At 40.3% G+C, this 22,306-nt stretch overlaps 2 protein-coding genes across 2 annotated transcripts in view; both read left to right on the top strand.

The window, feature by feature from the left end:
- Positions 1-11,156, top strand: part of LOC124252955 (dynein axonemal heavy chain 3-like) — an 81,757-nt gene extending 70,601 nt beyond the window's left edge. The window contains 11 exon segments of the mRNA XM_046686655.1: positions 1,415-1,531; positions 3,322-3,507; positions 3,843-3,980; positions 4,220-4,324; positions 4,728-4,888; positions 5,107-5,278; positions 5,473-5,598; positions 5,989-6,169; positions 9,992-10,068; positions 10,650-10,748; positions 11,055-11,156. Of these exon segments, the coding sequence (XP_046542611.1) occupies positions 1,415-1,531; positions 3,322-3,507; positions 3,843-3,980; positions 4,220-4,324; positions 4,728-4,888; positions 5,107-5,278; positions 5,473-5,598; positions 5,989-6,169; positions 9,992-10,068; positions 10,650-10,658 (1,272 nt within the window). The 3' untranslated portion in view covers positions 10,659-10,748; positions 11,055-11,156.
- Positions 11,144-22,080, top strand: LOC124253023 (dynein axonemal heavy chain 3-like). The gene is given in 12 exon segments (XM_046686739.1): positions 11,144-11,214; positions 11,956-12,109; positions 12,504-12,764; positions 12,998-13,090; positions 13,550-13,555; positions 14,365-14,463; positions 15,416-15,435; positions 15,437-15,689; positions 16,505-16,678; positions 18,864-18,974; positions 19,568-19,628; positions 20,801-22,080. Coding segments are annotated over 12 exon segments (1,449 nt in total). The 3' UTR covers positions 20,947-22,080.
- The last annotated feature ends 226 nt before the right edge of the window (positions 22,081-22,306 follow it).

The following is a 22,306-nucleotide window of genomic DNA, read 5'->3' on the forward strand; positions in this document are numbered from 1 at the left end:
GATATGCATGTTTATCTCCAGTGTGTGTATGTAGGATAAGCATGTTTATCTCCAGTGTGTGTCTGTGGGATATGCATGTTTATCTCCAGTGGGTCTGTAGGATAAGCATGTTTATCTCCAGTGTGTGTCTGTGGGATATGCATGTTTATCTCCAGTGTGTGTCTGTAGGATAATGCATGTTTATCTCCAGTGTGTGTCTGTGGGATATGCATGTTTATCTCCAGTGTGTGTCTGTAGGATATGCATGTTTATCTCCAGTGTGTGTCTGTGGGATATGCATGTTTATCTCCAGTGTGTGTCTGTGGGATATGCATGTTTATCTCCAGTGTGTCTACGGGATATGTATTTTATCTCCAGTGTGTGTCTGCAGGATAAGCATGTTTATCTCCAGTGTGTGTCTGTGGGATAAACATGTTTATCTCCATGTTTATCTCCAGTGTGTGTCTGTGGGATAATGCATGTTTATCTCCAGTGTGTGTTTGTGGGATATGCATGTTTATCTCCAGTCATGTTTATCTCCAGTGTGTCTGTACGATATGCATGTTTATCACCAGTGTGTGTCTGTAGGATATGCATGTATATCTCAGTGTGCATGTGTCTGTAGGATATGCTTGTATATCTTCATGTTTATCTCCAGTGTATGCATGTATATCTTCAGTGTGTGTCTGTAGAATATGCATGTTTATCAGCAGTGTGTCTACGGTATATGTATTTTTATCTCCAGTGCCTGTCTATAGAATATGCATGTTTATCTCGGGGGTGTCTGTGGAATATACGTGTTTATTTCCGTGTGAGTCTGTAGGATAGGCATTTCTATCTCCAGGGCCTGTCTGTAGAATATGTATGTTTATCTCCAGTGTGAGTCTGTAGGATGTGCATGTTTATTTCCAGAGAGTGTCTGTATACTAAGGATATGCCGGTTTATCTCCAGTGTGTGTCCCTCTGATATGTATGTTTGTAAATGTAATGTGTGACAATATAGACAATTTATTGCTGTTGTAGATCTTTCTTTTATAATAGACAGTGATGCTAATAAAGGAGATGATACTAAGACAAAAATATGTATTTGGTATATTTTGTACTCTAAGTAGTTCATAACTGATAATTCTATTACTTTTGTAAGGTTCTACCTGATGTTGCTTGGTTAATATGTTGACAGCATAAACAAATATCCTATTTGGAGGTTTTGAAACAGTTTTAAGTTTAAAGCCAATTTTTGTTATCAACCAGTACTTGTTCTTAAGGGATAACACTGGTGTGTTTAGAAAAAGAAATAATTTCCCATGTTTAGATTAAAAAGAGGAGACATTATGAGTCAAATAACATTTTGAAATGTTTTATACTGTCTGTTGTAAATGTTGGTTATGGCGTGTGAACTATCAAGATTTATCGCTCTCTCCTCTGTTTCCATCAGAACGGCCTGGACTACATCCGGATTGGAGAACACATAGTGGAGTACAGCAAAGACTTCAAGTTCTACATCACAACCTGCATGAGGAACCCACACTACCTGCCTGAAGTGTCTGTGACGGTGAGTGAACAGACCCACACTACCTGCCTGAGGTGTCTGTGAAGGTGAGTGAACAGACCCACACTACCTGCCTGAGGTGTCTGTGAAGGTGAGTGAACAGACCCACACTACCTGCCTGAGGTGTCTGTGAAGGTGAGTGAACAGACCCACACTACCTGCCTGAGGTGTCTGTGAAGGTGAGTGAACAGACCCACACTACCTGCCTGAGGTGTCTGTGAAGGTGAGTGAACAGACCCACACTACCTGCCTGAGGTGTCCTGAAGGTGAGTGAACAGACCCACACTACCTGCCTGAGGTGTCTGTGAGGTGAGTGAACAGACCCACACTACCTGCCTGAGGTGTCTGTGAAGGTGAGTGAACAGACCCACACTACCTGCCTGAGGTGTCTGTGAAGGTGAGTGAACAGACCCACACTACCTGCCTGAGGTGTCTGTGAAGGTGAGTGAACAGACCCACACTACCTGCCTGAGTGTCTGTGAAGGTGAGTGAACAGACCCACACTACCTGCCTGAGGTGTCCATGAAGGTGAGGTGTCCGAACAGACCCACACTACCTGCCTGAGGTGTCCATGAAGGTGAGTGAACAGACCCACACTACCTGCCTGAGGTGTCCATGAAGGTGAGTGAACAGACCCACACTACCTGCCTGAGGTGTCCATGAAGGTGAGTGAACAGACCCACACTACCTGCCTGAGGTGTCCCACACTACCTGCCTGTGAGAAGGTGTCTGTGAAGGTGAGTGAACAGACCCACACTACCTGCCTGAGGTGTCTGTGAAGGTGAGTGAACAGACCCACACTACCTGCCTGAGGTGTCTGTGAAGGTGAGTGAACAGACCCACACTACCTGCCTGAGGTGTCTGTGAAGGTGAGTGAACAGACCCACACCTGCCTGTGAAGGTGAGTGAACAGACCCACACTACTACCTGCCTGAGGTGTCTGTGAAGGTGAACAGACACCTGCCTGAGGTGTCTCTGTGAAGGTGAGTGAACAGACCCACACTACCTGCCTGAGGTGTCTTTGAAGGTGAGTGAACAGACCCACACTACCTGCCTGAGGTGTCTGTGAAGGTGAGTGAACAGACCCACACTACCTGCCTGAGGTGTCTGTGAAGGTGAGTGAACAGACCCACACTACCTGCCTGAGGTGTCTGTGAAGGTGAGTGAACAAACCCACACTACCTGCCTGAGGTGTCTGTGAAGGTGAGTGAACAAACCCACACTACCTGCCTGAGGTGTCTGTGAAGGTGAGACAACAGAATTCACTTTCATCTAGATATGATACATTCACAAAGATGTTAAAGTATTTTAATTTTGTTCTTTGGGACTCACCTTTTATATATCCTTCTTGCTGTAGATTCGTGAGTGAGTGAGTTTGGTTTTATGCCGCTTTTAGCAATATTCCAGCAATATCACGGCGGGGAACACCAGAATGCTGTAGATTAATAAGGGAATACACATAATCATTTTTGGGAACAAGTGTGTGAAATTTCAGCTTCACAGTAGCCTACATCATAGTCCCTAAACCATATTATATTCTCTGTGACCCAACCCTTTCTGGAATACAGAAGCCCTTAATAGAGCAAGTCTAGATTTTGTCTCAGGTTCAGGGTCTGTCAAACACATCAAACTGCCCTCCCTGGCTGATCCAGCATCTCTACCAGTCCCAGGTCAGGAATCATAATAGTTGCATCAGCCAATGTTTAATCAGCAAATACAGGGTGACACAAGAAGCTAGAGATGCTCAGACCTAGTCCAACACAGCTAGGTTCATCCAGATATCTTAATTGCAGGTGACTCTCCTGAACTTCATGATCACCCCGCTGGGTCTGGAGGACCAGCTGCTGGGGATTGTGGCCGCCAAGGAGAAGCCGGAGCTGGAGGAAACAAAGAACCAGCTGATTGTGGAGAGTGCCAAGAACAAACGCCAGCTGAAGGAGATTGAGGACAAGATCCTGGAAGTCTTGTCAACATCCCAGGTGAGTAGATCTTAAAGGTCAACATCCTAGATCTGGGAGGTCCTGTCAACATCCCTGGTTTCAGTTCTTTATATGGTTGATTTACAAATTGGTCAATGATTGTGTCCAGTGAAAGCTAACTTGTCTTGATATCTGAAGTGGACTTCATTCTGTGTCTTAAAATGGACATTCCAGAAGCATCCAGCATATGTAACATACACGTTTTGCTAATGTCACCAATCTTCACATGGTAGTTCCAGAGTTTGTCTGATGGATGAGGATGTGGAACATGTTATCATGTTCTCTTTCCAGTCAATTTCTTGGACAGCCCCTAATTATATATATATATCATTTAGGGAAACATTCTTGAAGATGAGACAGCCATTGAAATATTGTCATCAAGCAAGGTTCTGTCTGAGGAGATTTCAGAGAAACAGCAGATCGCTTCACAGACCGAGGCAGAGATTGACCAAGTCAGAAACGGCTACAAGCCAGTGAGTATTTTATGTTCATGATAGTCTTATATTTGCCTAACACCTTGAATGATGGTTCCTGTGTGGTTAACAGGCTTCAGCCATGATGTGGAGGTACAGCCAGATGTAAATATACATATAATAGTCATATCTATCAACAGGAAGGTGAACAGATCACATCTGTGATTTGTGTGCCCACATCTGTCAGTACTAAGGTGAAAAGATCATATCTGTAGTTTGCGTGTCTATCTTCGTTTCAGGTAGCTAAACATGGCAGCATGCTGTTCTTCACCATCTCCGACCTGGCCAACATTGACCCCATGTATCAGTACTCTCTCACCTGGTTCATCAACCTATATCTACAGGTAATGCTCTGTTTACAGGTAATGTGCAATCTACAGGTAACGAAGCAATCTTCAGGTAATGTCCTATCTACAGGTAACATGCAATCTGCAGGTAATGTCCAATCTACAGGTAACATGCAATCTTCAGGTAATGTCCTATCTACAGGTAACATGCAATCTGCAGGTAATGTCCTATCTACAGGTAACATGCAATCTGCAGGTAATGTCCTATCTACAGGTAACATGCAATCTGCAGGTAATGTTCTATCTGCAGGTAACATACAATCTGCAGGTAATGTCCTACCTACAGGTAACATGCACTCTACAGGCAAAGCCCCTCCATCTGCCATATCTAATTACAATGTATCCTAGTTCAGATGGCTCTAGATCCTGTAGATGACCTCAAACTCTATATATGTTTCAGTCTATCATGAACAGCGAGCCATCTGAGCAGCTGAATGTGAGGATCTACAACCTGAATGACCACTTCACCTACAGCATCTACAAGAACGTCTGTCGCTCCCTGTTTGAGAAGGACAAGTTGCTCTTCTCATTTCTCCTGTGTATTGGGCTGGAGAAGGGGAGGTGGGTGCCACTCTCTCTGATGACTGTTAGAAAACAAAATACCAGTACTAATAGTCAAGCCAAAACAAGCCTGTTGATCCATAGCAAGAAATAAATACTGTTTCAACTAAGGTCTCACAAAATATAAATATGTCCTGTATAGATGTTTTGTGGAACAGTTTGTTGGTCTGGTGGTCCTTCACCACATGTGCTTGAGTGTGTCGTGTTTCCTTGTACAGAGGTCTTGTGGATGACCAGGAGTGGCGCTTCCTGTTGACTGGAGGCGTGGCGCTGGAGAACCCATTTCCCAACCCTGCCCAAGAGTGGCTGCCGGAGAAGTCATGGTCTGAGATTGTTAGATGTTCCTACCTACCAGCCTTCCAGGGATTCATGGATCATTTCCAGAAGAATGTTAGTTCATATCATTTTTCTCTAATGAATTTTCGTTTTATATTTTCATACTCACAATAATAGAACAGTTCCTTAGTATTAAAACAGGACTAGATACTATATTCTTACGATTCCTTAAAAAATTCTTGAAACTTGATGCTAAGTGTCAGAAGAGTAGTTTGCAGGTCAATGTTTAATTGTGATGTGTTCCCCAGATCACGGAATGGAAGTGTGTCTATGACTCCACAACGCCCCACACAGAGCAGCTTCCACAACCATGGGGAGATAATCTCTCCCGGCTACAAGAACTCATAGCTCTCCGCTGTCTGCGACCTGACAAAGTAAGTTCAATCGCATCGCATTCTACTTCTCAAACCATGGAAGTTATCTTTAAATATTTCCCGTACCCAATTTAATTATGTTATACACATACACAACATATTTCACAAGACTTCTCCTCACCTATTTCTTGAAAAGTGAAGTCTCCTCTCCTGTACCTTCTCTACTTTCATCTCCTCCTCTACTTTCATCTCCTCCTCTTTCAGCCCTTTGCTCTCTTTCTGTCTGTTCCATTTTCTCACACATCTCTCTTACAACCTTTCTCTCTTTGTTGTCAACTCTCTTCTTCTCAAACTTTCTTCCTCCTCTCTTCCTCTGCAGTCTTCTTTCACCTCTGTCAACTTCCTCCTTCCTTCTCTACATCATCCTCATGGTTGACATATGACCCCCAGATTGTGCCAGCTGTCCAGACATACATCCAGGAGAGGATGGGTGCGATCTACATAGAGCCCCCGACCTTTGACCTGTCTCTCTGCTATGCGGACTCCAACTACTTCTCTCCGCTGATCTTCGTCCTATCTCCCCCCGGAGCAGATCCCATGGCTGGACTGTATCGCTTTGCCGAGGAAAAGGGTAAATGAGTTCTCCATGATGCCCTTTGAACATCTATGTGTGGTGTGCCGTGAGACTGCTCTAGCATAGTCAGTAGGGGACTGGCAATTAAGTGTACACTCCAAACATTTATATTTTAAATAGCTATGTGTCATTACAATAATACTATATAGAATTTAGCTAAAGATTTTTTCCAAGTGCTCTCTAGAACAGCATTGTAACATGTAAGTAACATGTTTGAAGGAAGTTAAGCTGGTAGGATGTGCAGCAAGAGCTAAGGCTGCCCATTCCATGACTGGTGTATGGTGTCTGGAAGGTACTCTCAGGGGAGTCTCACCCATTTCAAATGTTTATCTCACTGAAGCATCAGACAGATGATGATTACCACAGAATCCATTGTACAGACTACAAGGGCCTTTCAGACTGCCCCTTGTAAACTATTGTCAATTTCCCAATCTGATAAGCAATGCTTTAATTGGATGAAAAGTTGATTGTTTGTGATCTTTAAATTGATGGCCTCAGATCCTTGTTTAACATTAGTGATCATTGAGACCTGATTTCAGTGAGACTGCCCCATACCATATCTCTCACAGCTTTCTAATAGTGTAGAGTGTTTATCAAGTAGTGTTGTCATGTGTTTGGATTGCTGTGGCTGAATTAGAACCTATTCATTAGTGGTCACTTGCTGTGTGGACTTCACCTTCATTCTTTACACTTTCATACATTGTACATGTTGTTTCTTACAGGTTTTAAGGGAATTTCAAACGTTAACTAATTAATAAATTTAAAACTTGGAGAAAAGTAGCTTTCAGCATTATTAACTTTTGAAGCAATGTGTTTTAAAATTATGTACAGATCTAGGAAGGCCTTTCAACGTTTTCCTGCTCAAAGTATGATAATCATAGAACGCAGAAACCAGAACTAGTAAATAACATATTACTAGTATTAATTACTTTCAGTTACCATGTTAGTATTTATACTGATGTATGCAAAGTTCACCAGTGTCTTGTGATATCATGGGAATCGATGATGTCATAAAGGCAGTTTCATTGTGGGGATATCTACCGATTGAAAATAAGCAACAAGTTTTGCATTCTGGGGTGAAGTATATTTGTTTCAAACTAAGTGAATTAGTGATTAGAAAAAACAATTTAGCTGACAATGTCCATGTTGAAAGTTCCTAAATACATAGGTGTTGGAGATGTGACTCACTTGCAAATTTTGTTGACCAATAACTTTTATTTATTTTGTGCACTAATAAGATAGCAGGTGTAAGTAATAACAGCTGTTGATTCCATCCATGTGTGGCTTTCATCCCTCCATGAATGAAAACCTTCCAAGTTTGAATTTAACATGCTATTAACAATGATCAAGGTTTACTTTTGAACTAACTGGGTGATGCTTGTTTCAGTGTTTCTAATCTTTGATATAATTCTTTGCCTGCGTCTATCAGGAATAGTTCCGTCGACAAGTAGCCGGGGGCCAAGTGGCCCAGTGCAGGCAAAGGCGGATGAATATAGGCTCAAAATGTCCGTGATTGGGAGAATTTCAGCCGAAGATTCATACTCCAGTATGTTAAGGAGAAATATTTCCAGGAACACTACATATTGTAGACATACTACTTTCCTAAATATCCTGCCTTGTCATGTTCTGGTCTGTGTCTAATATGCGGTGTCAGGATTCCAGTTCTTTTAATATTTTTCTTTTTTAATAATTTTCTGTTGTTTCTTTTTGTTTGGTCTTTGGTGTAGTTTGTTATGTTTTAAGTAGTTTTGTTATTTATCTTCAAGAAAGGTCAAACTAAAACCTACTCAGATCTAATATAATGGAAAATATTCTGCCACTTCAAATGTAATGAAAACATTTCTTAGGGAGAAAAAATACATTAATGTCTTGTGATCACAGTAGAGTAATTTTGTCATTCACCCAGAACCATTAAAATTTCCTTTACTTTAGAAATTTTAGTTACATTAAAACAATTAGCTATAATTAAAGTAAAGTTTTCCAGTTGATTACACAAAATATTTATCAATATCTTTATTTTATATTTCATTGTCTATATAACAGCATGTTTGCATGATGGTGCTTCCCACACAACTAGTCCTTGGTTCTTTGTTTAACCATGTCATTAGTTTATTGGTATATATTGTCAAGTTGTCTAAGGTTTTCATGGCAAAAATGGTAAAGGAATTATTTCAGCATTGATGATCGGTGAGAACTATAGTACCAATATGGAAAACAACTATTAGAAGTATCAACAAGGATATCACCGTCATCATGTATAGACTGATATCCATGTGCATGACAGCATGTCAACAACTGTCGGATTCATCTCACACAAGTCTCATGCTACCTACTTGCTTCAGCTGTATTTCCTTTCTATATAGAAAGCATCAGTCCTTGTGTTGGCAGTCCTGCCTACTGGTATTACTGATTTTATGCTCTAAAATACCAGTAGTTTCCATCCAAACCAAGGTTTCCATGACAACACATGCACTCTAAACACTTTTATTGGTGCACAATATATTGATTTTTATAAAATTTATAATAAACAGGATGAATATATTTTTGGTTATTAGATATTAGGGCAACACTAAAATGAAAAAGCAGTTTAGTTATCAAGGATTATTTTGGTCCTTAAATTAAAGGTTTAGTCACCTTCACGCGCCAAGTTAATATACAATGGAGTATGTTTTCTTTTGAAGATGTTTTAAATAAACATATTTTCAATAAAACACTTAGTTTAAATTCATTTACTGATTTAACAATAAAATTATGATACATGGTCTTAGCTCATAATTGCATGCTATTACAGATAAAGGTGAGCCACTGTCCTGCTCTTATATGTGAAAACTGTTTTCCTGAGAACCAGTAATATTCCTACCTGTATCCTGTCTGCTTGTATTACCTCCCATCTCCTGTATGTTGTCTCTACACACATCTATGTACCTTGTCACACAGACTTCGCTTAATGCATTCCACCACATGTAGTCTGCACTCTTCTTTTCAGCAATGTATTAATGACTTATAATTATGAAGTTATTTTGGTCACTTTTTATGAGTTGATGATAAATCCTAATTTGTAAGTTGGAGAAAAAAATAAATTGTTACAAATTCTGTTGTGTGACTATGTTGCCATGTACAGATTTGTTTATTAATTAAGCATCATCCTGTGTATGCTGTTGTTTAGTTCTAGTATCATGTATGATGAGTCTTATCTAGCCAGTGTAAAGACCACTCAGCTTCTTGATGCTATTCCAGGATCCTCGGTAATGATGGTATCGGTACATCTACAGCACTCAACCTTTCTAGGGTTATATCTCCATGTTGAATCAAGCTGAGGAGTGTTGCTTTGAGATAAACATGTTAGCTAACAAGACAAGTAATTATAATGTATCTGATCTGGTAACAACTATTTGATTGAATCAAACTGAAAGCAGTTCTAGTGTAAAGTTAATTTCACTTAGTGAAAAATATTGATTATATTTTTTTCAGATAAGGCCAGATCAATTTAATGTATTGGTTTATGGAATATTATTAATGATATGGTAGTCTTGAAATATTAATATATTTTCAGACATGATTCTATTCACTGTAATCATTCTAAATCCTTGTTGTAATGAATTGCTACACTACTATGATTGAAGAAATTGGTCTCATTCTAATTATCAAAATGTTTTACAATCATTTCTTGAATGCTTGCTGAAGAAGCTTCACAGAGTCCAATGAACAGATTGTCTTTTTTTTCAATCTTGATCTGCGCAATGTATGTGTAAGTCGAGAAGTTGTAAAGTAATGGCACAGAATCATGTTGTCTGACCAGTCAGTGTGTTTTCCTTACAGGATCCGGCAACAAAGGCCTTGCCACGATATCCTTGGGCCAAGGTCAAGGTCCTATTGCTGAGAAGATGATCAGTGAGGTAGTGAGGCAACGCCATGTTTGTCTGGGGTCACTGCAGTCACATACAAGTGTTCCTATTATTTTGCAGTTTGAAATTTATACAAATAAATTTGTCCAATGGTCCTATATATTTATTAAATGTATTTTTATAACTGACTGACAAAAACATTTAATAATAGAAACAAAATAACGTGAGTTTTGCCATGAAAAATATAGGGCTGACAGGAGATTTTGTCACCATGACAGAGAAGTTTGGTTTTGATTCCTTCGTAACTAGTTAGTATCGATGCTTAAGAGGGAACATTTTTTTATTGTATACCATCCAATATAAAATGAAATGCCTAGTGTCAAAAGAGCATAACTCTAAAATATATATTGTTTACAAGATTGTCAATTAGATCTAGACTAGCAGATTACACATTTCATGGCTGAGTAATTTACCATGTGAGCAACTTTTCCTCAGTGTTTGTGGCAGAAGTCTAGTAGTAAAAGCCTTTGCTTGTCACACCGAAAGCCCAGGACCAGTTCCCAGTATGGGTGCAGTGTGTATGTTCCAATGTGTGTCTGTGAGACAGTGTATGTTGTTTGTGAGTATATCAGGCAGTGTGAGCATATCAGCGGGACGTATTGGTCTGTCGCTGCAGAACTGTCACCTGGCTGGCCTCCTGGCTTGGGGAGCTGGAGAGGATCTGTGAGACAGTGAGTATATTTTGGTCTGTTTGTGAGTATATCAGGGAGTGTGAGTATGTGTTCTCGGAGCATATCAGGAGTGTTTGTGAGTATATCAGGGAGTGTTTGGGAGTGTTTGTATATATCAGGAGTGTTTGTGAGTATATCAGGGAGTGTTTGTGAGGGTTTGTGAGTATATCAGAGTCTTTGCTAATATATTAGAGAGTTTGTGAGTATATCAGGAGTTGTGAGTATATCAGCTTGTGTGGTAGTGTGTCATCATTTTGACAAATGGTACTAAATCTAAGTACATTTCTGCCACTTTACCTATTGTAGGTTATCACTGACCCCAGTAGAACTAAACCGACATTCCCGACTCTGGCTGACGAGCTACCCATCACCAGTCTTCCCAGTGTCCGCTCAAGATGACCAGAACGGGTCAAGCTATCCTCAGATCCCTCAATGAACCCCTGGCTTCTTCACCAACAAACCAAAGGTAAGACAACTGCAGAACATTTTACTTGCTCTTCACTCATGTGCCTGGCAGAAGCATAGAGCCTTTACCTGCAATGTTATCTATGCCCCCATCAAAACGTCAGACCTTGTTAGACTTTTAAGAGGTAATCTCTAATTATCTAACATCTCTAATCTATATATATAATTTACAGTATCTTTTGCTGGGAGACAAATCACAAAGGTACAGACAAGGTTCACTGTCACTAGAACATTTTTACCACCATTGGGGATATATACAAGTTCATGTGTGGTTCACTCATGTGCTGCCACTATATACAAGTTATGTGTGGTTCTGCACCTCCTTGTAGGGGAGCCTATAAGTTCATGTGTGGTTCTGCACCTCCTCTTGTATATACAAGTATGTTACCTCCTTGTAGGGGATATCAAATTATTACGTTATAATATGGATTATGATGGTTCTGCACCTCCTTTGGGATGATAGCATGTTAGACTTTTAAGACCTCCATGGGGGATAATACTCTCCATGTAGGGGATATATACTAATGTGTGGTTCTGCATCCATCTAATATATACAAGTTCATGTGTGGTTCTGACCTCCATGTAGGGTATATATACAAGTTCATCCACCTCCAGTATATATACAAGTTCATGTGTGGTTCTGCACCTCCATGTAGGGGATATATACAAGTTCATGTGTGGTTCTGCACCTCCATGTAGGGTATATATACAAGTTCATGTGTGGTTCTGCACCTCCATGTAGGTGTTTGAGAAGCTGCTGGTTCTTCGGGGTATATATACTGTGTTTCTTCCACTTGCTCTTCGTTCAGGAGAGACGGAAGTTTGGACCCCTTGGCTGGAACATACCATATGAGTTTAACGAATCAGATCTCCGTATCTCTGTGAGACAGCTGGAGGTAAGTCACAGTGCTGAACATGGCCAGTAAGACACATTTCATCAAGAGATATTCAGAAAGTTGAAGACACTGTATCAGGTCATAACATCGCAAGTCTTCACATGAGGTATTTCTGGGCCTCATAACCAAATACTTGTACCAGTATATGGTGTAACAAAATTAAACAATAAGTTCATTAAAGGGTTTATTCAAGTAAAAATTGGATAAAACAACACACAGACTTGTAAAACTAATTATGTTAAACTTTGCTTTTATTTATTTGTTTTCAGACTGTATATCTCACTATGCTAGAGTACTGAGCCATGGAGTCTTTACCCCTGGACACATGCTCTGGCCCCGCAAAACTTAAATCAACCCACAACAAATATGAGCTGTTTGTGTTTACTTGTTGTAGATGTTTATTAGCGACTACGAGGAGCCCCCCCTCGAGGCCCTCACCTACTTGACAGGGGAGTGCAACTATGGTGGGCGTGTCACTGACGACCAGGACAGACGCCTCATCATCAGCATCCTGGAGATCTTCTACTGCATTGAGGTCATCGATGATGACAGCTACTGCTTCTCCTCTAGCGACCTGTACTACGCGCCCCCCAAGGGCAGCTATGAGAGCTATGTGGAGTATATCCGGAGCCTGCCCCTCATCCCTCACCCAGAGGTCAGTTGGGTGTTTTGTCCTGTTAGAGTTCTGTAACCTTTCTTGTAACTGGATCGAGTGGTCAGGTTTGGTGACTTGGTTGATTAGGTGTCATCATGTGAGCATGCCAGCCAGTGTTCTGTCTTTGTGTCTTGAACTCAGTTAATGATTAGTTCAGAGATTTGACAATTTGGTCAGCAATGATGGTGTTGTGGTCAGAGAATATCAATTTACCTGGTCTTCCTTGTTTGCAGGTGTTTGGTCTACATGAGAATGCAGACATCTCCAAAGATCAACATGAAACACATCAGATGTTTGAAGGGATTCTCCTCACCCTCCCAAGACAGGTAGGCGGCCATCTTTAAACTAACATCATGCTTCCCTGATCACTAAACACAACTTTTTACTACCAAATCTAAATAACTTTTTTTTAAAACAAAGCATATGAAAAACACATTTCAGTGTTTAAGCATATTGACACCTTAAAAGCATACTTTATTCCTGACAAGAACAATAAGTGAATCAGAGTGTTTTACTTTCCAAATCATATAGGGCAGTATAATAATTTTGAATCATATTATTTATTATTACTAAATGGACAAAAAGTTATTTCTAAGTAACTACTTGTGTGACTGTTTCTTCAGATGAAGGTAATTACAAATCAGTATTAGGACATTTTATTTTCCTATTATTAGTGAAATAGAAAACCAGTTATTATTGTATAAATTTGTGCACATACATGTAACCAAGACGGCTCCAGGTGTGGTCATAACGACTGTGTTTTATCATTTGTTGGCTCGTATCAGGATGAGGTACAACTGATGTTAGATAGAAACTCTCTTCATCTCACTGTTCAAAGTGGTGTTCAAACTCAATTCACTCACTCACTTTTCATCTCAATATCAACCCATTAGTTTGTATTTAATTCTTTTTCTCAACAGTGCAACAATGTCTGTGTGTCTAACTCTTCATGTTGTTTCCTGATCTTCTAACAACTATTAATGTTTCATATTCTGCAGTGTTGCATGTGTTCTGGTGTACTGTACTAACCACTCTGTCACGCACTTGCTGTACAAACACTGAAGGACAGAGGGACACCAGTGTTGTATGTGTTCTGGTGTACTGTACTAACCACTCTGTCACGCACTTGCTGCACAAACACTGAAGGACAGAGGGACACCAGTGTTGTATAAATGCCAGTAACTCTGGTACCTAGGGAAATACCTTGACTGTTCCATATATGTCCCCATTGTGAGATTCCAGATGATACGAATGCTCCGTGTCTTTATGTATGTCCTCCAACACTGAGATTGTGGATCGGAACTGATCCTCAGTTGCTGATGTGTGTTTCCCACTGAGGAAAAGAAAATGCGTGTGAGAGCCAATGTTTTAGCGTGTGTCCAGTAATGATAAAGAAATATGATAGCTTCTTTCTGAAATCTCTCACATCACCCAGTTCAAGTTTTTGTGGCTACATTGATGATGCGTCCAAAATCTTAGTTGTAAATGCAAAAGTCTATTCCACAAAGAGATTCGGAAACAGTCACCCACTGTAATTAGAGGTACTGAAGGGACACTGGAAGATCAATTGTTCATTCGTACTGATGTTGATGTTTGCCAGACATCAGGGGGAGGAAACTCAGCCCAGGAGATCATTGAGGACCTTGCAAGTGACATCCTGTCCAAGATACCACCCGACTTCAACCTGGAGGACGTGCAGGTGTGTATATTGGTTATAATAGCCAATGTGCTATATTGGTTATAATAACCGATGTGCAGGTGTGTATAAAGGTTATAATACCCAATGTGCAGGTGTGTATACAGTTTATAATACCCAATGTGCAGGTGTGTATACAGGTTATAATACCCAATGTGCAGGTGTGTATACTGTTTGACATAATTACTGTGTAGGTGTTCATGATTTAGCAGTTTGGGTCACAAATAGAATTGTATTTGGTTTCAGATTTAACAGTTAGAAAAGGATAATAGTGTACAAAAAAGACATCTTTACATATTTCTGCTTTTGAAATGTTTCTGTTATTTGTGTTTTGTGGTAAGTAGGAAGGCGTTTCCTATCCTCGCGGTACTTACGGATATCGGCTGAAAAAATAACACAAACAATTCTTATCGTATGAATGCTTGTTGTTTTTAAATAAAGGGCCTTCTCCTCTAACAACTACATCTATCAGCTGCTAGATCCATCAGGTGAATTACCACTCGTTAGCCCGGTGATAAACAATACCATCCACCATTGACGAAACAAGGCTTCTCCCATTCTAGCGGTATTACCAGGAATTAACGCTAATGAGTGTATGTAAGAGCAATCCTTCTGGAAAGGGTGGGAAAAAGTAATGATATGTCCAAGTTGGTATAAACTCCCCAATATTCGTGACACTGCAAGATTTTGATCACTCACAGACTTGGTCCACTTCCTAGTTACCAGTCGGTGATCTAAACAACCATTAAGTGTCCGGGCATCGGCGATTTCGGCAGAAAACGTGTTTACTGCGAGAATAGGAAACCCGCGAGAATAGGAGATGGACCTATACTACTGGAAATTGCGGGACTCGGGTGTCACCAATGAAACAGCTTTTACATCAACCTCTGTAAGATTGGCAATGACCAAGTTTCTCTGAGAGACACAGTGTGATGAGTTTCCCGTCTTCTCCTAGAACAAATACCCTGTGCGCTACGGAGTCCATGAACACAGTCCTGGTGCAGGAGCTGATCCGCTTCAACCGCCTCATCAGGGTGGTGAGGCAGAGCCTGCAGGACATCCGCAAGGCCATCAAGGGGATGGTGGTGATGTCGGCCGAGCTGGAGGATGTGTTTGATAGCATGATGGTAGGGAAGGTACCCGGCATGTGGGCCGCCAAGTCCTACCCTTCACTGAAGCCCCTGGGCAGCTACATCACAGATCTTCTGGCTAGGCTTCAGTTCTTTAAGGTAAATCATGGTCTCTCTTGTCAGAATGTCTGTCAATAAGTCTTCAGAGCAGTCAGCTGGCAGGCAACTCTGTGACAATATTAGGCATTCAACACAGCACCAATTAGTGTACAGCACATAATTCACTCTGCAGAATTATGCCCCCTTCACATCGCAGGATGCTCTGATCACAGGACACATTTGTGATTGATTACAAGAACTGATTATTAAGTACTTGATTGAGTGAGGTACTGTACTGGAACCAGTTGTTTCTAACTTTGATGACAACATCCTTATATCAATGGGTCATTAACATGCTGGAAACAAACATGCCTAATAGGTAATATGAGCTAAATACAATGATAAACTATGTTTACCATACGTTTGATTTGAAAGAATTCCATACTACTTGCCAGATGACAGGAAGGAGAAAGTACTAATTGATACATTGGAATGGTGGGAGAATTAGTAAGAATGCCATTAATCACTGGCAACATATGGAAATCATAAAGGTTTCATTAATGATGGTTGAATGATGGCTTTGTACAACCCAATTGAATATCACCATAAACTAATGAAACATTTTAAATATATTTAACTATGATGTATTGTGGACCCATTAGCTACTGGTACAGACTGGTGGTGATCCCACTTGCACAAAGCAATCTTAACTATGACAGTTATTATGTCAACTGTAACATAGACTTATGATCATTGTTACGCTAAGATGGCCTGTGTATGTTTATATATACCTGGCTGCTGTCAACCACTTGTCTGTGGTGCTGGAACTCAAATATATCAAACAAGCTGTATTTATATGTTACAATGTGTTCCAGGACTGGATATTCAGTGGCATACCAACCGTGTTCTGGATCTCAGGGTTCTACTTCACTCAATCCTTCCTCACTGGTGTGCTGCAAAACTATGCCCGACGCTACAAGATACCCATCGACCATCTTGGATTTGAGTTTGAAGTCACCACTCATGAGAATCTCATCCAAGCAAAACCAGTAAGATCTGTTCTGAACGTGTGAAGAAAACATATATTTGGAACGGATTCAATCGTTCTTCAGGGAGGTAGTACAATGACTGCAGCATCATGCCAAAGACGTGGGTTCTTGTCCTGCCAGAACCATGTATGATGTGAGAGTACTATGGAGTCTCTTTGTGGAGAACATGTGTTAACAGAAGCTTGTTTGTCTGTACTCAGCAGTAATCCAGAGGCTGCCTGTAAAGAACATTATCTGGACTAGACAATCCAGTGATTGATATTGTGACCAATTAAGTGACTGAGCATGACAAAGTGATCCATTATGTCACCTCTGACAACCAGCATAGGTTGGGGGACCAATCCCAACAGTGTACAGTGAAATGAAATAGCTGGTTCTGTTTATGAGTAGGATTGTGAAAATACATGAGACAACATGTATCTTAACACTAAAGTCGGTATACATGATACAACATGTATCTTGACACCAAAGTCGCTGTTCACGATACAACATGTATCTTGACACTAAAGTCGGTATACATGATACAACATGTATCTTGACACCAAAGTCGCTGTTCACGATACAACATGTATCTTGACACCAAAGTCGCTGTACACGATACAACATGTATCTTGACACCAAAGTCGCTGTTCACGATACAACATGTATCTTGACACTAAAGTCGCTGTTCACGATACAACATGTATCTTGACACCAAAGTCGCTGTTCACGATACAACATGTATCTTGACACCAAAGTCGCTGTTCACGATACAACATGTATCTTGACACTAAAGTCGCTGTACATGATACAACATGTATCTTGACACTAAAGTCGCTGTTCACGATACAACATGTATCTTGACACCAAAGTCGCTGTACACTATACAACATGTATCTTGACACTAAAGTCACTGTACATGATACAACATGTATCTTGACACTAAAGTCACTGTACACTATACAACATGTATCTTGACACTAAAGTCGCTGTACACGATACAACATGTATCTTGACACTAAAGTCGGTATACATGATACAACATGTATCTTGACACTAAAGTCGCTGTACATGATACAACATGTATCTTGGCACTAAAGTCACTGTACATGATACAACATGTATCTTGACACTAAAGTCGCTGTACGCTATACAACATGTATCTTGACACTAAAGTCACTGTACATGATACAACATGTATCTTGACACTAAAGTCACTGTACACTATACAACATGTATCTTGACACTAAAGTCGCTGTACACGATACAACATGTATCTTGACACTAAAGTCACTGTACACGATACAACATGTATCTTGACACTAAAGTCGCTGTACATGATACAACATGTATCTTGACACTAAAGTCACTGTACACTATACAACATGTATCTTGACACTAAAGTCACTGTACACTATACTTTGACATGTATCTTGACACTAAAGTCGCTGTACACGATACAACATGTATCTTGACACTAAAGTTACTGTACACGATACAACATGTATCTTGACACTAAAGTTGGTATACATACTATCATACAAAATGTATCTTGACACTAAAGTCGCTGTACACGATACAACATGTATCTTGACACCAAAGTCGCTGTACACAATACAACATGTATCTTGACACTAAAGTCGCTGTACACGATACAACATGTATCTTGACACTAAAGTCGCTGTACACGATACAACTTGTATCTTGACACTAAAGTTGCTGTACACGATACAACATGTATCTTGACACTAAAGTTGCTGTACATGATACAACATGTATCTTGACACTAAAGTTGCTGTACACGATACAACATATCTTGACATTAAAGTCGGTATACATGATACAACATGTATCTTGCCACTAAAGTTGGTATACATACCATGATACAATATGTATCTTGCAAGTAAGGCTGCAGTACAATGCATGATCATTTTTGTTTTAGGTATGTAACATGATTGGTACCAATACTAGACCTTATCATACCTAAGTGTGGAATATAGCATAGATGTGGACCCAAAGCCTGTTTGAAGTCATTACCGATCTCTTCACACAGAGGGATATACTCTTGTGTTGTGTACATAGCATTAATGTTTCAGAAAAACGGTGCCTACATAGATGTGGACCCAAAGCCTGTTTGAAGTCATTACCGATCGCTTCATACAGAGTGATATACTCTTGTGTTGTGTACATAGCATTAATGTTTCAGAAAAACGGTGCCTACATCAAGGGTTTGTTCATGGAAGGAGCTCGATGGTGTCGACAGACACGAGTGATAGCAGAGTCACAGCCCAAGATCCTGTATGACCCCACACCAATTGTATCCTTCTAATGTGTGTTGACTGCAGAACGGTTGTTGGTTACTGTGGGTGAGGGGAATGAGGGGAGGGTCACCGTGAGGGTCACACTGATTGTATTCCTGGGGACCAGCCAATTGTCAGCTTCACCAGGGTAAACTTGCTAAATATTTACCTTGCTTCACTGTTTACCTATTTTATTTGGGTGTAACTTACATAAAAGTCCTCTTTGGATCAGTAAAGTAAGTACACTGATTTGAAATAAGCATGTAACAAATGAGGTAATGAATACCTACAGCTTGTTCAGCTTAACCTGATCAAGTGCATACTAATTTTTTTGCGTGACCGGACCGTGTCACAACAGGTTGGGTCTATTATTGTGAAGGGGTGCACCTCTGTCAGTTAATTGTAAACATGTCCGAACAGCCCAGACAAGGTCATTAACATTCTCTGCTCCCCTATTTAACGAGGTTAACTCGACATGCCGTTTGTGACATTTGACCTCCTGGGTCATGCATATGTAGAGTAGCTCAGGTCAAGCTGAACAAGCTGTATATGCTGTACTAGCTATATTTTATGTACTGTACATCACAGTTGAATTCCTTAAGTGATTCAGATCTGGTTAAAGCCAGGAGAGAAGTCCCAGTTTGCAGATGAACTAACATATTCCTGTCCTGGTGAGTGGTGGCCTAGCGCAGTGGTGGCTGATAACATCTCATCTAGTTCTCGAAACATAACCTTCAATGTTTGGAATACAAAACCAAAAATCTGTGTCCGTTACTTGATCAATCAGTGTAGGGTTAGTATACTTTCAAAAAGTATTTCAATGTTAACATCAGAAAATATGCATCAATACAATATTGCTCATCATCAATTTGAAAAAAACACATCAGAAATAGAAAAAGACATTCTGAGACCTAACTTTCCATCCTGTTCATGGCTGCACAATCATGTCTAGAAGGTGTTATATTTCATTGCTTCATGAAATCCACAACCTTGAGAAATTCTGTCATACTGCACATCTTTTGATAAAGATAAACATTTCAAGCAGATTTGGACCAGAAACTTCAAAATAATAAGAAATGAGTTTGGTGTATCAGAGTCATAGGACATGGAGAAATATATACCTTTACATCAGTGGATGAGACTGTCCTGAACACATCTGTCATACACATTTCATAGAGAGATTATCAGAAATAAGTTTGGTGAACTAGGTATATTTCTTGTTCATTCCTTTACACTGTACCACACATTTTTCCTAGTGTGCAGTGCAACTTCCACTCACTTAAAAAAAAGGTGGTTAAAGTGTTGGCTCGTCAAGCTGAAGACCCGGGTTTGATTCCGCACATGGGTACAATGTGTGAAGCCCATTTGTAGTGTTCCAACTGATATTCCCAGAATATTGCTAAAGGTGGCCTAGAACCATACTTACTCACTCAATTAAAACCATGGCTTTGGATTTAGAAAACCTCAGCACTATGAGTGAGTGAGTTTAGTTGTGCACCGTACTCAGCAATATTCCAGCTATATGGCGGCGGTCTGTAAATAATCAGACAATCCAGGAATCAACAGCATGAACATCAATCTATGCAATTGGGATATGATGACATGTGTCAACCCAGAGAGCAAGCCTGACCACCCGATCCCGTTAGTTGCCTCTTACGACAAGCATGGGTTACTGAAGATCAATTCCAACCCGGATCTTCACGGGTTCAGCACTATGAGAATCATACCACCCATATTCAGATTAATTACAAAGTTATGGCAGTAAGATGGTTTTGTAGAACAGTTTCATGGATCACAGGGAACTGGAATTGTAGGACATTACAAATGATGTGTCTGATTCCAGTGTACAAGACTAGCGCCAGGCGTGGGGTGCTGTCCACTACCGGTCATTCCACCAACTACGTATTGACCATCCAGCTGGCCACAGACAAACCAGAGAGTCACTGGATCAACAGGGGGGTAGCCTTGCTGTGTCAGCTTGACGACTAGCTATGTACTGAACATACAGAGTCACTGGATCAACAGGAGGATGTCACCCGACGATTATCTATGTACTGAATATCCTCAGCAGGGTATAGTGCTCGATGCCGCAACAGAAGCTTTTTCAAATGTTCTCTGGAAATCCTGAAGCATCATCTTGCTGGAACCACAATGATGGCGACCCCTCCCAGTATGGACACAGCAGACTACTGCAAGAGACTAAAGTGCTGGAAGTGTAACAGGCTACCAACTCCTGCACCACAGGCTTGTGTGATGCTTAATGTGCTAACCTCAGGACTAAATCTAGCTGCTGACGTACAGGGGACATCTTGCTCAACCAAAGGTTATTTACAGCAGCCATTTTGGATTCTTTCAGGGCCATTTTGTGGGCTCTCAGCATGTGGTGTTTCCTCCACCCAGTCAGCTGCCTTATGGCCAAGTTGCAGTTTCTTGGAGAGTAGCATCACAAGGATTCACGTTGTGGAATGGATGTATATTGTATGTTTAGTTACTGTTGAAAATGTTCATGAAATACCTTGTGACTATAAATATGAAAATGATATTATTTCCAATTAATACTGCAGGAAATATAAAGGTTATGTTTATGACAGAATACATGGACAGAGGAAGGTAGTATTATGTAATTACTATGTCAAATGAATACTGCAAGAAGTATTATGTAATTATTTGAATACTGGAGTATTATCCTATGTCAAATGAGTACTACAAGATGCAATTTGTAAATTGTTTTCAGTAAATACTGAGTTGTTATGTACATATAATGTTAAATTATTATTCCAACACATAATGTACATATTGGCAAGTTGATGCTGCAAGAGGTATGTATTTATTATGCCAAAGTCATACTGCAAGGAGTATTCTGGTATCCATGGTTTGTGCTGACAATTTTACACAACTCTTGATTAAGTATATATGTTGTCATTTCATTTTAATGACACTTTTATTAGATTTTACACTGTTATGTTAGTTATGATGATATTTTTTGTTATGCCACATCTTTGTAAACATAATGATCCCCTACAGGCATTATGAAGTATATTGTAGTGACCTGCTCGCCACCGTGGGGACCTGATTCAGGCATTATGAAGTATATTGTAGTGACCTGCTCGCCACCGTGGGGACCTGAATTCAGGCATTATGAAGTATATTGTAGTGACCTGCTCGCCACCGTGGGGACCTGATTCAGGCATTATGAAGTATATTGTAGTGACCTGCTCGCCACCGTGGGGACCTGAATCAGGCATTATGAAGTATATTGTAGTGACCTGCTCGCCACCGTGGGGACCTGCTCATCAGGGGGACATTATTATAAGAAGTATATTGTAGTGACCTGCTCACCACCGTGGGG

This window comes from Haliotis rubra, unplaced genomic scaffold (genome assembly GCF_003918875.1).
Source record: "Haliotis rubra isolate DU_JTF1 unplaced genomic scaffold, ASM391887v1 Scf53, whole genome shotgun sequence".
Taxonomy (NCBI): Eukaryota; Metazoa; Mollusca; class Gastropoda; order Lepetellida; family Haliotidae; genus Haliotis; species Haliotis rubra.